The sequence below is a fragment of the Lampris incognitus genome, chromosome 1 (assembly GCF_029633865.1).
Source record: "Lampris incognitus isolate fLamInc1 chromosome 1, fLamInc1.hap2, whole genome shotgun sequence".
Taxonomy (NCBI): domain Eukaryota; kingdom Metazoa; phylum Chordata; class Actinopteri; order Lampriformes; family Lampridae; genus Lampris; species Lampris incognitus.
The window spans coordinates 14,587,133-14,602,108 of NC_079211.1; the positions used below are offsets into that span (position 1 = coordinate 14,587,133).

At 44.9% G+C, this 14,976-nt stretch overlaps 1 protein-coding gene across 2 annotated transcripts in view; it reads right to left on the reverse strand.

The window, feature by feature from the left end:
- The window catches only part of jakmip1 (janus kinase and microtubule interacting protein 1), a 41,197-nt gene that overhangs the window by 134 nt on the left and 26,087 nt on the right, over window positions 1-14,976 (reverse strand). The window contains exons 7-21 of one of the 2 annotated variants that reach the window (XM_056273622.1): window positions 13,621-13,767; window positions 13,055-13,222; window positions 12,228-12,287; window positions 9,892-10,020; window positions 9,331-9,459; window positions 8,959-9,042; window positions 7,878-7,940; window positions 6,538-6,636; window positions 5,388-5,489; window positions 5,235-5,288; window positions 5,041-5,106; window positions 4,784-4,852; window positions 3,907-3,984; window positions 2,614-2,823; window positions 145-210 (exon numbers count right to left, since the gene is read on the reverse strand). In XM_056273622.1, coding sequence (XP_056129597.1) covers window positions 145-210; window positions 2,614-2,823; window positions 3,907-3,984; window positions 4,784-4,852; window positions 5,041-5,106; window positions 5,235-5,288; window positions 5,388-5,489; window positions 6,538-6,636; window positions 7,878-7,940; window positions 8,959-9,042; window positions 9,331-9,459; window positions 9,892-10,020; window positions 12,228-12,287; window positions 13,055-13,222; window positions 13,621-13,767 — 1,524 coding nt within the window. Of the gene's footprint in view, window positions 1-144; window positions 211-2,613; window positions 2,824-3,906; window positions 3,985-4,783; window positions 4,853-5,040; window positions 5,107-5,234; window positions 5,289-5,387; window positions 5,490-6,201; window positions 6,637-7,877; window positions 7,941-8,958; window positions 9,043-9,330; window positions 9,460-9,891; window positions 10,021-12,227; window positions 12,288-13,054; window positions 13,262-13,620; window positions 13,768-14,976 lie in introns of those variants that run through there. The other variant, XM_056273706.1, reaches the window with a different exon arrangement.

The window sequence follows — 14,976 nt, forward strand, 5'->3', positions numbered from 1 at the left end:
AGGAAAAGGGCATCAGTGCATGTACTGTCCATCTCCTGTCTTTCTACCCCACTATCATCACTCACACACATGCATCTACCGTCTACCTGGTCCTGAAAGCAAAAATGCCCCAACGGAAAGAGATATAGATGTTGAAGACCGTACCTTTTCCTCTATTTCCTTTATTTGTCTCTTTTGCATGTCAATCCTGTCCTCCAACTCCCTAATTCTCTGCAAAGCAAATGAGACAAATGTGTTATAATAAGAAAAAAAATTGTGCGTATATTGTGTTCATACACAGAAAGGTGTCGGGGGCTTCAATTTCTATTCAGCTTCAATTAATCTTGCCGACTCTGAAAAGCTTTCTTTGTTGCAGTAGTTGATGGTTGTTTAATAAATAGTAATAGTAGTAGTAGTAGTAGCAGTAGTTTCAGTTTTATTTATCTTATTCACATTTGCAAAGTGTACCTCTTATTTCTAAGTCTTTATTCTTTTAAATGCTCTACCTTTTTCTGTTCGTTTCTTACCTGCTGCTTCAACAACCAAATATCCAATGGGGATTAATAAAGTGCTATTTCTTTTATTTATTTATTTTTTATTTTGAGAATCCCAAAAAATTTGATTAATTGCTATTCTATGATATCTCATCTCATTTTAACAGTTAACGGGACAGAAAAGCTAACGACTACTGCACATGTCCTAAAATCCCGTTTCCTTTTCCATCATGGCCTCTGTCTCCACGGCAGCCACTGCTCCGTGTTGTCGAGGAAGATTGGGCTGCCATGGCAACTGGGAAGCTGAACAATGAGCAGCAGGAGAGACTCCATATTTGAGATATTAAAAACCCAAGCAGCTGAACTGCTGATACTGGGAAAGCAGATTAGCCAACACGGCTCTCAAAACCGAGTCCTTGGCTACAGTAAACATGTTCCCACCTTGGCTCGTTTCAAGGGTCTTCAGGGTGAAATGAAAGGACGTGAGCCGTGGGCAAACGCAATTAAACCGGCATGAAATCCTGACACTAAAATAGGAGCTACCGCTTGTTAATGACACTGTTTCCAATCAGCGCTAATGAATATTTGGTGGAACTGTGAAACAACTATTCATCTGCCCTCATGCAGAATATGCCTACGCCGAAACAACAAAAACAAAATGCTCAAGAAGCAGATTTGGTCATAATCAGTTGAATCATGAATCAGCCAGGTTGACGTGCACGTCAAGTGTCTAAATTAAGACTTACCAGGGGGGAACTGTTTTATTTTATTTATTTATTTTTTGGTATTTGGAGAAAAGACTCTAGGTGTTGTAGGGCCTAAATATGTTTGGCATGGTTCTAACAAATGAATAAGGTGCTGTACGACCTCGGAAATTTAATATAAACCTTTTGAGAATATTACTTTCATCTTAGAGAACTACACTGCAGGCTAAGTAGCTACTCAAGGCTCAGCTTTTTCGGTTTTTACCAATTTTCACCGAAAAATACCCAGATTTTTTAAAAGGAGCAGATCGATTTAAACTGATTTTCACCCGGATTTTATGTTTCCACGGATCCAAAAGTTGTTCCTGTTCGTGTGAGGTTATGTAATAGTGTCCTCTTGTGGCGAAATTTGGCATGCTGGATGGTTTTGAAAAATAAAAAAGGAAAACGCTGAGCCTTGTACATACTGCATACAACACAATGCTTGTTGTTTTCAAGAATTAGTCTCTGCAAATATGTTAAATAGGTTAGTAAAAGTTAATGGGGTTTTTTTGGGGGGGGGTGGGGGTTCAGATTTTTTCCCCTTTTTTTCCCCAGTTGTATCCAGCCAATTACCCCACTCTTCTGAGCCATCCTGGTCGCTGCTCCACCCCCTCTGTCGAGCTGGGCAGGGCTGCAGACTACCACATGCCTCCTCCGATACATGTGGAGTCGCCAGCCGCTTCTTTTCACCTGACCTAGGAGTTTCGCCAGAGCGACGTAGCGCGTGGGAGGATCACGCTATTCCCCCCAGTTCCCCCTCCCCCCAAAAAGAAGCCCCGACTGACCAGAGGAGGCGCTAGTGCAGCGACCAGGACACACCCACATCCGGCTTCTCACCTGCAGACACAGCCAATTGTGTCAGTAGGGACGCACAACCAACCCAGGGGTGACACGGGGATTCGAACCAGCGATCCCCGTGTTGGTAGGCAACGGAATAGACCGCCACGCTACCTAAACACCCAAAGTTAATATATTTTATTTGAGTTAGTTTTGATGAATGCATTGTCGGTTTCTTGTGGTTCGAGGTTTGGAGTACAATAGCAAAGTTAGGTGCAAGTGTTTCAAATGGAGTTCAGGGCATTGTGGGAAATGTAGTCAATGCAAATGTAAGTTATGGATCAAGGATTACTATGAGGGTTGAAGGTTGGGAAGATAATCAGTACAAAACGACACACATAGAGAGAAATACACACCAAGCCACACATATCAATACCAGCATTCTCTATGCACTACAAACACTTGACCCAAACGGCACAGGAAGGGATACTGCATCTTTTTCTTAGAACCAGAGGCTTTGGTGGTGGGGTCAGAGGTTTCAGACAGGTACAGGGATCAGGTTGAGGGTAGAAGGAACTGAGTAACCTGACTGGCATTGTTGGTGCTTTAAGCCTTACCTGGTGGGCCTGGTGTAGGAGCTCCATGCGCTCCTGTAAGATCTGACTGTCATACTGCCGGCTCTGCCGGAGAATCTGACGCCGCAGCTTGTCCACAGCTAGCCTCAGCTCCGCCCTCTGCCTGTCTGTCAGCGACTCGGCCACCGCCCGGCCTGCTGGCTGCTCCTGCTGCAGAGCACTATACAGCGTGGCCTCCAGCTCCTCGATCCTCTGCACGGCCAGCCGCACAAATACAGGAACACAAGCCCCCCCACACACACACACACACACATACACAGAGGTACACATGCACTCAGCGTGCACATGCGCATGCATACACACCCGGGCATGGACAAGTACACACATGGATGTACACACACACACACACACACACACACACACACACACCACTGTGACCATGGCAGATACGGAGCACACTATTCCACTTTATACTGAGTGTTGTTTGGACTATTTCAGTGGTGACCACACTGTATTAATGACAACAATAATGTGTTCCTCCACATTCTATAAACACATATGACTAGATGTGTCTTACAATGTGACCACATAAAAACGAAGGTGTAACCAAAGCAATATAAAGTGGAACCATAAACACAAACCAGCACCAAAACAACTGACCAAATTAAACTGTTAAAATATGAATCAGAATGATCCAGAGTCCTGGCTACAGCCAATCTGAGCCAGTAAGGGTTAATTCGATGTGGGGACAGAGCAAAATTACTGTGATTCACAGCATTAGTCATGCACACTAATCTGAAATCAAAAGACTATGATTTCTGCATTGCAAAGTCTGGTATTCCATTTCTTTTCTTCCGACACCCATATCTCATCGTTTTCCTATCTCTTCAGCGAGCAGTTGACTTGAATACACTTATATGTTCACAAAGGCATCCTGCCCTCCCTTGGTCTCCAGAGTATGGAAGATTTAGAGCAGTAATTGGCCTCGATGGAGATAAGAGAGGCTTAGGCCAGTGAAAAAAGCAGCTGAGTACCCCCAGCCTATACGGTGGCTTCTATTGTTCAGAGCTTAACTGATAAAAGATGCAGTATCCCATTACAATATGACAAATTTGACCATGATGCGGACTGGACTCATGCTGTTTGATGGGTTCTTAAATGTGTTGTTAATGTTTCATGAATGTTCCACCTCGATACTGCTGGATCACCGTATCATGGCTTGTGGGTAACATCGATTAACATCGTTATGATCGCGTTTTGTCGATGACAGGTATCTACTGAGCACCAGGTAATACAGGTACACACAGCATCGCCGTTCTGCCCCGGGATTCGTACCATGTAAGCCTGGTCCAAGGCCTGCTTCCTGTAGTCCAATTCCTCTTCCAAGAAGCCCTTTTGCTTACTGAACAGTTCCTGCAGCAAGAAATGAAATCATATAACAGAGAATATGAAAAAGGACAGAATCACCACAGTGAGACACACTACATTAGGTTAGCGATCCAGGCTAGACTCTGTAATGGATGATGGCAGTGTTTTTGATACCTGCCGAAGTGGTAAAAACCAACAAACGATTAATCAGAATCAGGAATGCTTTAGTCATCTCTGAGGGGAAAGTGGGTAATAATAACTAATAGAACTTGATTTGTGATGACTGTGCATTGCTCTGAACATGGATTTAATTAAGTGACATTAAATGTAGGTGATAACCTTTCCCTTTCTTTTTAACCCCCTCCCCCTTTTCTCCCCAATTGCACTTGGCCAATAACCCCACTCTCAGGCTGTCCCGGTTGCTGCTCACCCCCTCTGCCGATCCGGGGAGGGCTGCAGACTACCACATGCCTCCTCCAATACATGTGGAGTCGCCAGCCGCTTCTTTTCACCTGACAGTGAGGAGTTTTGCCAGGGGGACGTAGCGTATGGGAGGATCACGCTATTCCCCCCAGTTCCCCCCTTGAACAGGTGCCCTGACCGACCAGAGGAGGCGCTAGTGCAGCGACCAGGACACATACCCACCCGAAGACACGCCCAACTGTGTCTGTAGAGACACAGGACCAAGCTGGAGGTAACACAGGGATTCGAACAGACGATCCCCATGTTCGCAGGCAACGGAATAGATCGCTATGCTACCCGGATGCCCCGACCGTTCCCTTTAAATAGACAATAAATTAATGATCAAATCAGCATGCATTCTCCTGCCACACCAGTCTCTCACCTTATCATTCTCCAGGTCAATCATCTTCTGGGTGAGGGCAGCTTCTGTGCCATCTACCTGCTTCAACCACTGGGCCAAGGATGGAACAGGAAGGCAGAGAAAGTGAGAGAAAGAGAGAAGTGGGGGGGTTATTGTTGTGTTGAAGAGGCCTAAAAGTTCAGGGCAGGGCACAAAATCAGTGTCTGTGTTTATCTGGCTAGTGGGTAAAAGCAACCTGACAGTGTCGGCAGGTTGCGAGCTAGGGACTTTCCACTGACCTTCTCGCAGAGCGAGAGCACCGTTCCCGCCTGGATCACCGCCACCTGCTCTTCGTTGCGCAGATTCTTTGGCGAACACCATGTCGACACCATGTTTTTAGAGAGAACTGAGGTGAGACTGGAGCCACCGAAGGCAGTTGAAGCATCCTAGAAACAAGTTTCTGGAAGTATGGTTTTGTGGTATTTACACTCACCCCATTATCTCCCAGAATATCCAGCTTTTTCATGAGCTCGGGAATGATCACATCCTGCATGATGTTCAAAAACATAACATAACATTGTATTAATGACCGTGTATTACAGAATTTTTCTTTCCTGTTCATGTCTATGTGCTGTGTTTGTGTCACCTTGACGCCTTCCTGGTGACAATAGACCTGCAGGGCACTACTGCTGTTCTCAGGGAAGGCGGACATGTGGAGGCCAAGGGCAGGAGATCTGCGTTCCCTCTCCTGTAGGGAGGACACACTATTAATCCTTACATACACAAACACATGCATTTAAAAAGCCGTCATCTAAACTGAGAAGGTCTCTTCTAATACTTAAATACTTCGGTGGTCCAGTAAGCCATCTGTGATGGCAAGTTATGAGATGTTAATTATGAAGGAATGCTTCAGTATATGTGGTCTGTGAGGGGAGTGAATGAGGGATGAATCGTACTTACACGGTACTGAAAGAATAGTCGAGATCTGCCAAAATGAGGTAGGTGGAAACAAATGGCTTCAAATAGGAGATGAAAACAAAAGCAACAGGATTTTGAAAACATGCCAAAACTAAAGACAAGAGAATGAGCGGATTCACTCGCATGACTTTCTCCATGGATGCTGTTCTCTCGATTCAGACCAGATCACAGCAGCAAAAATAAACTCGATTGATTATCTATATCAAAACCGTCAATCGATCTGATCAGTGAATCAATACTCGTGAATTACCTCGATGCTGTGGGCTAAGATTTTTTCCTGGGTAGAGGAACAGCGATAATCCATGTGGTTAAAAATAGCATTGGTCATCAATGCTATTTATCAGCCATTTATGAATAATCACGTCGAACCTGAGACTGCAAACAGACCTCAAACATTATCAAACAGAAAACATCAAAAAAATAAAGCAATGCATGCAAGGACAAATAACAAAAGGAACAAAAATGAGGTGTAATGGTGAATTTAAATATATATTTTATTCCATTAGAACTTATAATCATCTTCAGTTCAACACAAAATTTTTGTACATATCTCAACATTATAAAAAAAAACATTCCAGTTCAGTGATGAGGCATGGGGAGATGTGCAGGCAGCTGACATGCAAAACAAGGAAAGGAGGGTACATATGATAGCCAAAAAAAAAAACCCATAAAAAAAAGCTAAAAGGTTTCTGTGAAGTAGTATACAATGTCTCATGGTCTATTTGTCTGGTCAGTCACTGGATGTAAGTCTTGCGTCTGGAGGTGAGGCTGTTGGTGTCACCCCCTGGTGACAGTTTGATGGGGTTACACTCCCTTACTTCCAACTCCAGCACCCTGAACTCCAGCAGCTCATTCTGGTCCCTAGCATCTTGAACCTCCGCCTGCAGCCGCAACTCAGCCTGCTGCAGAACACACATCTACACACACACACACACACACACACACACACACACACACACACACACACACGCACAAATACAGTGTTATAGTAGTATGTAAATGCGTTTCAGTTAGCCAAGCATGTCATTGTTCTGAGCAACCTTCACTGAAGCCTTGAATCTGGGTTGAGTCTGGACTATAGTTTTACACTCAGCTAGAGGTATTAACTAGTGCTGCACGATTTGGTGAAACAGTCATATTGTGATTATTGTGGACAATATTGCGATTCGCGATGTAATAACAATGTATACATATACAAATAATACAAATTTGTCGTGTTGCCGCGACTTATAGCGACTTTCATTTTGCATGTTTTACACAGTACCTCTTTCTGCTCAATGTCGCTGAGCTTGAATCCAAAATATCGCCATAAAATAGCGGTCGCGTTTTTTTTTCCTTCAGTTCATCAGCGTTAACCTGCTCGCCATCAGTATCCTTTTTTTTCCCTCCTTCTCTCTGGTCTGCACACAGCACACCGGCTAGTCATCAGAAATCAGAAACACCACAGTCAATGCCAGGCGAGGCCGCCGCCAGACCGTCCTCGGTGTTATTGGAACTGCCGGTCTGCATAGGCTAGCAGTTAGCTTAGCCTGCCCCGCTTCCGAGTCCTGTCAGACCGCCCTCGGTGTTACCTCCTCGGTCGCAGCTCCAAGCAGGGCCGTGGTGCCTGGGCCCACAGGACGCAGCAGACCAAGCTCTCCCAGCCGATCCAGCGCCAGCTCTCCCAGCCATCAAACGGAAGACAAAACTTAAACGCAAGACGTGGACAAAGACACTGCGTGGACGGTACTGGGTAAGGCTGCCGCAAACGTGAATTCGCGCCGCCATCTTCCCACACCGGAAGCGGGGAAGTGTAATGTGACCGTAGACCGCACACGCTTCACTGCCTAAACAGAGACTGATTGGTCATCTCTTAATTATGGGCGTAGATATGCAGACTGCACACAAACAGACGTTCACACACACGCACACTTTATTATTGAATTAAATCGCAACCTTCTGTGGTTATATAATTGCACAGGCTGACATCGCGATTGCGATTAGATTAATCGTGCAGCACTAGTATTAACCATCTCTTATCCCAACTTCGTGTCATAGAGCAATAGCACTACAGAGGGATTAAGTGCAGATTAAGTGAACAAGGATGTCGAGGGCTCCTGACATCAACACTTCTTGTAAAGCGATGCATTGCCAGTGAGTGACGTCAAATGTCATCTACCTTCTCGTGAAGTTCCTGGTTGGTCCTGAGTAGGTACTGCTTCTCCTCCACCCATTTGGAGTCCTGCCATCACAACCACACACAAACATCGTCAAGTAATACAATGACAATTACACACCCAAGGATGGAGCCAGACCCAAGATGGGAAAGGGTGTGCGATATATCCACAAACCTCAAAAAAGGCTAACAATTGGCAGTACCAATGTAAACAGCACCAAGAGTCAACTCCATCCCAACAGAGACCATCTACAGTTAGGCCACACAGTACATGCAAACACAGACCCAAACAAATAGGGATAGAATGGCAGAAACATGTTTATTGATCCAAAATTAGACAGTCTACCATCAGGATACAGAAAAAGAAATGGCTGCATTCACAGTTGTAGGGTGTTCATAACAACAGAGGAGCAGAAGGCATTCTCAGGTGAATAACAGCAGTGCAACAGGGAATCAGCAGACAGTGGTGCATCCAGCCACAGTGGAACAGGCAACGTGCAATGAACATGTGGAGCAAAAAAACAAAACAAAACAAATTTAATAGCGTACTAAGAAGCGAGTTACCAAATTCTTATGATAACCAACTTTTAATAGCTTTCATGTTCCTCAGGAAAGTCAAGTGGTAAAGCACTCCGCAGCAGCATGTTTAGCAATGAAATGAATGCAATAGCCTTACTTCGACTAAACATTATTACACACGTACCACTCAATTTGGGTTGCTTAGCCAATTGAGGAAAAACTTGAACTTTTTTGTTTTAACATTTTCTAAGAACTAAAGATGCTCTTTCGCACTTTCAATCTATCTCTACATAGAGTTCAAGTTGATTCAGTCTCTTCTCCAAAAACGGCGGCGCTGAAAGGCCCGGAAAGAAAAGGAGCCAACAATGAGAAAGAGAAAAGGTGAGGTGGAGCATGCAGGTGCAGAGCTGTGACATAACACAGGCTGGAAGTGACATCACAGGATTCAGCGGCAGACCCTGTCGGCATAGTGCCAGGCCAGGAGCAGAGCAGCCAGACAGACAAGGAGAGGGGCCAATGAGAGTGGGGCCAGGCAAGTCTTGTTCCCGCCCTTTTTCTTTGTTACCTGCCCCCTCTCAGCTAATGCCTTCTCCAGGTCGGCGATCTTGGCCTGACAGCTGCTCAGCTCAGCCTGCAGCTGCTCTCGTGTCTGTGGAGGGAACATCAGGGACGGGTGAGTCTGCCCGACAACAACTCGACAACGAGGCACAGAAAATACAAAGTAGAGTAAAAACAGTAAAGTACAAAGAATACCAATGCAACACGCAAGACCTGCTGTTCTCGAAAGTTATGGCCATGCGCTGAGTAAGGCAGAAGGCGGACAGGTTTAGGTTAGTGTCAAGATCCCTAAGCGCTCTTGGTAAAGGACAGAGAGGCTATAAATCACAGCTGGAATATAGAGTATGTGGAAACCCAGAGGTTGAAAGAGACTACGAACCCTGGCCTCCCTCTCAGCATCCAGAGAGCCCCCGGTCTGCTCCTGCAGGAGGGCGTAGGCTCGCTGGAGAGCCTGGTACTCCCTTGTCAGCTGACGGAAACGCAGCTCTGATTCCTCACGGGACACTCCCTTAGGTTCACAAGGACAAAATCAGAAACACACACACACACACACACGCACGCATGCACACACACACAGACATGCTCAACCTCAATACTCACTAATTTCAAGGTAGAACGAATAGGATTACGAATAGGTAATACCAGGGCTGTCCTGAAGCATAACATGGCACTGATTGAAACCAGCAGGTGGATTTTGTGACTCCAGATTTCTGTTTCCAAACAAAACAGGAGCCAGCTGAGTTGTTTTTGTTGTTGTTTGGTGTCCCACCCCTTTCCAAGACTAGACCCGCACTCGCGGTCCACAGCAAACTATGCGGCGATCACAGTGATCAATATTTAATGAGGGCATCCGAAAATGGAAAATGCTGGCGACTGTGCCGCCGTGTATCCAAAACCATTATTTGAATTTATTTTTACTTGGTTGCGTTTCGTTTCTTACCTCTTCCAAGTCTTCTTCGGGTGTGGCGGGGGTACGGTCAGTCAGGTCAGTGTTGTAGGAGGTCAGAGAGGAGGTCTCAGAGTCCACCGACTCTTCATCAAATCCAAAATATGTCTCCACAACATGCCTCTGCAAGCAGCAACAGGACGGGAGGAGACGGAGGGACAAATAAAGAAAGAGAAATGCTTTAGCACCAGATGTATAAAACAAAGGTAAAAAAAACAAACAACCTGGATACCAAACACTTAAGAGATGTTATACATAACCACAAAGTAAGGGACACACACACAAAAGCTTCTCACATTGCACAAAAATAAAGGGCCATTCACATTAGTTTTCAATTCCTCTTAACCCAAAAAAAGAGGACAAATTCAAAATAGCCATCGAATTGTCCCACACATTCAAAATAACCAGGAATCTCCCAAAACACATCACACATTATATCACATCGCTTAGGTTACTGAGCCAACATCTTTAACGAGTTAATGCAAATGTTTCCGCATTTCTGTGTATATGGGATTAATGCTCCCATCCATCCATCCATCCATCCATCCATCCATCCATCCATCCATCCATCCATCCATTATCCACGCCGCTTATCCGAATTCGGGTCGCGAGGATGCTGGAGCCTTTCCCAGCAGTCATTGGGCGGCAGGCGGAGAGACACCCTGGGCAGGCCACCAGTCCATCACACATTCACACCCAGGGGCAATTTAGTACGGCCGATTCACCTGACCTACATGTCTTTGGACTCTGGGAGGAAACCGGAGCACCCGGAGGAAACCCACGCAGACACGGGGAGAACATGCAAACTCCGTACAGAGGATGACCCGGGATGACCCCCAAGGTTGGACTACCCCGGGGTTCGAACCCAGGACCTTCTTGCTGTGAGGTGACCACGCTAACCACTGTGTCACTGTGCCATGGATTAATGCTCCATTTCATGCAAAACATTTTACTGATATCCTTTGCATCCAAAGCTGGTCTTTATCAGGCGAAATCCAGAAAGCAGTTTTCGTTTTTTAATAATTCTTTGTTGTGTCAATTATATAAGCACAAGATCCAGCTTCTGCGTGGGTGTAGAGTTTTTTTTTTTAATGCAATTATCTTCGTTCCAACCCCACCGGGTCCTTACCATCGTGTTTGTAGGTCATTTCCTGGCAACCCGAAAAGTAGAGACAGACTAAAGCACACAGGCAGATGAAGGAGGAGAAGTAGAGGATTAGGAGGATGTACTCTGACATGCTGCAGCCAGAATCCAAACTCCCAACGCCAGACTGCACGGGACCTTCCCAAAACACATCTATCACGCTCCGATTTATACCCGCCAACCTGCACCAGTCGCTGCAGTCCTTGATTATTGACTCTGAGGCAAAACTGTCTGTTAGTCGCACTCCCGCAAGGCAGGGACGATCGAGAGACGAGGAGTTTGGTAACGTCGAAGCTACTGAAGATGATCTGTGGTTTTCTGGTCCCTCCCAGTTCATATATTCAGTTTGCACTTTCAGTTCCCAGTAACACAGAGTGACTGCCAGGTAAGAGTCCCGGTGCCAAGCAGCCGTGCCCGACTCTTGAGCAGAGATGAGATGTGGAGAAAACGTGGTGCATCCTCCTTCTCCTCCTCCTCCTCTCCTTCCAACACACAGAATCAGCATGCTCCCCTGGCGTCCCAGCTCAGCAGGTGACAGATACACCCACACCCCTGTCTCATTAATTATCTCTGAAAAAGCCACCTCATCTAATCTCACTTACTAGGCCCAACAAAGGAAACAGATAAGCGTAGAAAACACCCGCACACAAATTCACGTTTCTGGCCTCTAAAGTCTGGATTCAGTTTGGAACCTTGGGCTAGAAAGACATTTAAAAAATATCATAAAAAAATAACACGTTTGATAGCAGTTGTGGGAACGGCGTGTGTGTGTGTGTTTGTGTGCAGACTAATGTTTGGTGCTTTCAGCTTTGAGGGATGCTATCAAGTCCCTGGAGCCTAATTAGCCATGCACACAAACACGCACACGTGCACACATACACACATACACACACACACACACACACACACACACACACACACACACACACACACACTTCCAATGAAACGGAACTAGCCAGTCAGTTTAGCGCAGGTGAGGGGGTTGCTTAGTGACAACATCAGTTGAATGTTTTTGTGTGACTACAGCAGATACATACACACATACACAAGCATACAAGATGACCTAAATCCCACAAACATCACAGTACACCGCAGCCAAACCACAAGTACAAATTATAAGAAAAAACAAAAAGAAAATATAGATGTCTATCTGCATTTGCATGTCGGCACACAGACACACACTCACCTTAGATAGCTTAACAGGTTTTCTTCTGTTCTTTTTGCTGATCACCAACCGGTCACGTTCCTAGTAGGGAAACAAAACCATAAATCAACGTCTTAAACTTTGTTACCGATATACCTGAAAAGGTAGGTTAGATGCTATAGATTTTTACAGGTATCACACAACATGTTAAGGCTTTAATCAAAATATGTGCCATCTTCAAAATATTGAGATAAGAATGACAAATTTGCTTCTGCAGCTTCTAATTTTACAAAATAATATAGAAATCATCCATCCATCCATCCATTATCCAAACTGCTTATCCTGCTGTCAGGTTTGCGGGGATGCTGGAGCCTATCCCAGCAGTCACTGGGCGGCAGGCGGGGAGACACCCTGGACAGGCTGCCAGGCCATCACAGGGCCGAGTTTCAAATTATTGTCGTAATTATTATTATGGGGTATTTAATTTGCCCCAGGCCAGCGGTTGAAGGGGAGCCATCCAGGGGTTGGGATTTCTTTCTGTATCATTTATATCAACCACAAAGTATATGGTCAAAATTTATTAAGATTCACTCTGAACCTAAGTGATTGACAGTGATAAACCCTGTCTCTTGAATGTAAGCATTAAAGATAAAAATATATATATATAATTTGAATGTAATAGCAATGACAGGCATTGGGCGATGAACACGTTACTCAAAGCAGGAGAGCCTATAGGTGGAAGCGCTCCATAATAAGGATATTTGCAACCACGGAATAATTCCTAAAATAAGGGACAGGGCACATCCGGACAGTAAGACAGAAGAACGAAGAACACCTACAAATCAATTGTAATGACAACAGGCTAACACAATGTCCAATGCAATCGACTCAGGTCGAACGCTGACCTGCGTGAGCTCATCGATGATGCCTCTTTGCTCGGCAACCTGCAGTTTGAGGAACTCCACTTCCTGTTCCTCATGGGCATGGCTTAGGTCTGTCAGGGAGCTTGGCCGCTTCAGCTGGGGTTGATGGGATTGCTGCTGTGACTGGGGGCGAGAAGAGGAGGCCTTCTCCTTCTGCGAGAAAGCGAGAGGAAGACCGAGAATATTGAAAACCGCATTGTGAAATTGCCCAGTGAAAACTGTCTGTGCAGATTAAGCTCAGTCATTCAGGTGGTAAGAGTACACATCTATTCTGATGCGTTACCCTAAATGGCCACAAGGGGTCTTACTTTCTCAGTATTCTCAGTGTCAGTAAGAATGAAACTGGAAGACGTTTCCCAAATGAACTCCCCTTTCTCAATTCATAAATATGTAAACACCTAGCCTTTTTACTAATATTTGTACTTTTATTGCCTAATTTGTAAATCACAGGGAAAAGATGAGCACAGGAGATAGGAAAAGCAGAGCGAGGGGATGAGTCACTGGGGTCTCACCATCTCGGCATTCTCTCGGCTCAGATTCTTGAGTTTCTCCTCCATGCGCTGCAGTGTCTGCAGGAGGTCATCATTCTTCTTCGACAGCCTCTTGTTTTTCTCGAACATGGGCTTCATCTGACTCTCCGCCTCTCGCACCCGCTTCAGCTGGACCGGGTCAGAGAGGACAAGATCGTTTTTTTTTTTTTAGAAATCACTTACATTTTCTGACAGACTCTCAAGACAAAAAGATCATGGTTTGAGGCTCAGAGAATGAAGTCAACAGATTGCCAATGCAAGAGCATTAGCATTCATGTGTGCATGTGTATGCGTTAACTTATATATATATGTATATTGCCAGTCTGCATCCACACATAATGTGCATTTCCACATTACATGTATTGTGCCCATACATGACTGTACATACAGACATGCTCAAATCTGTTGGTACCTTTACAGCTTATACTGCTTCACTCCTTGGGAAAAGTGATGAAATTAAAATATATTTTGTCATACTTGCATGTCTTTGGTATGGCAAAGAATAAAGCAAAGAAGCTTTTAAAAGAGATGAATTATTGCTTATTCTTCAAAGATATTCTGAAATGGCCTGGACACATTTGTTGGTACCCTTTAGAAAAGATGATAAATAGTTGGATTATTGTGATATTTCAACCTAATTAGTTTCTCTAATTAGTATCGCACGTCGCCAACCTTGTAATCAGTCATTCAGCTTATTTAAATGTAGAAAAGTCGTCACTGAGCTGTTTGGTATTATTGTGTGCACCACACTGAACATGGACCAGAGAAAGCAAAGGAGAGGGTTGTCTGAGGAGATCAGAAAGACAATAATAGACAAGCATGGTAAAGGTAAAGGCTGGAAGACCATCTCCAAGCAGGATGATGTTCCTGTGACAACAGTTGCAAATACCAAGACGTTTAAGGTCCTTGGATCTGTAGCCAGCCTCCCTGGGCGCAGCCGCAAGGGGAAAATCGACCTCAGACTGAACAGGAGAGTGTGAATGGTAGGAAGAGAACCAAGGATAACTGCCAAAGAGATACAAGCTGAACTCCAAGGTGAAGGTATGTCAGTTTCTGATCGCACCACCCTTTGCTTTTTGAGCAAAAGTGGGATCCAGGGAAGAAGACCCAGGAGGACCCCACTTTTAAAAGAAAACCAAAAAAAGTCAGACTGGAATTTGATAAAATGCATATTGACAAGCCACAATCCCTCTGGGAGAATGCCCTTTCGACAGATGAGTCAACACTGGAGCTTTTTGGCAAGTCACATCAGTTCTATGTTCACAGAAGGTTTTCAAACAAAAGAGCATCATACCTACAGTGAAACTTGGTGGAGGCTCTGTTACGTTTTGGGGCTGC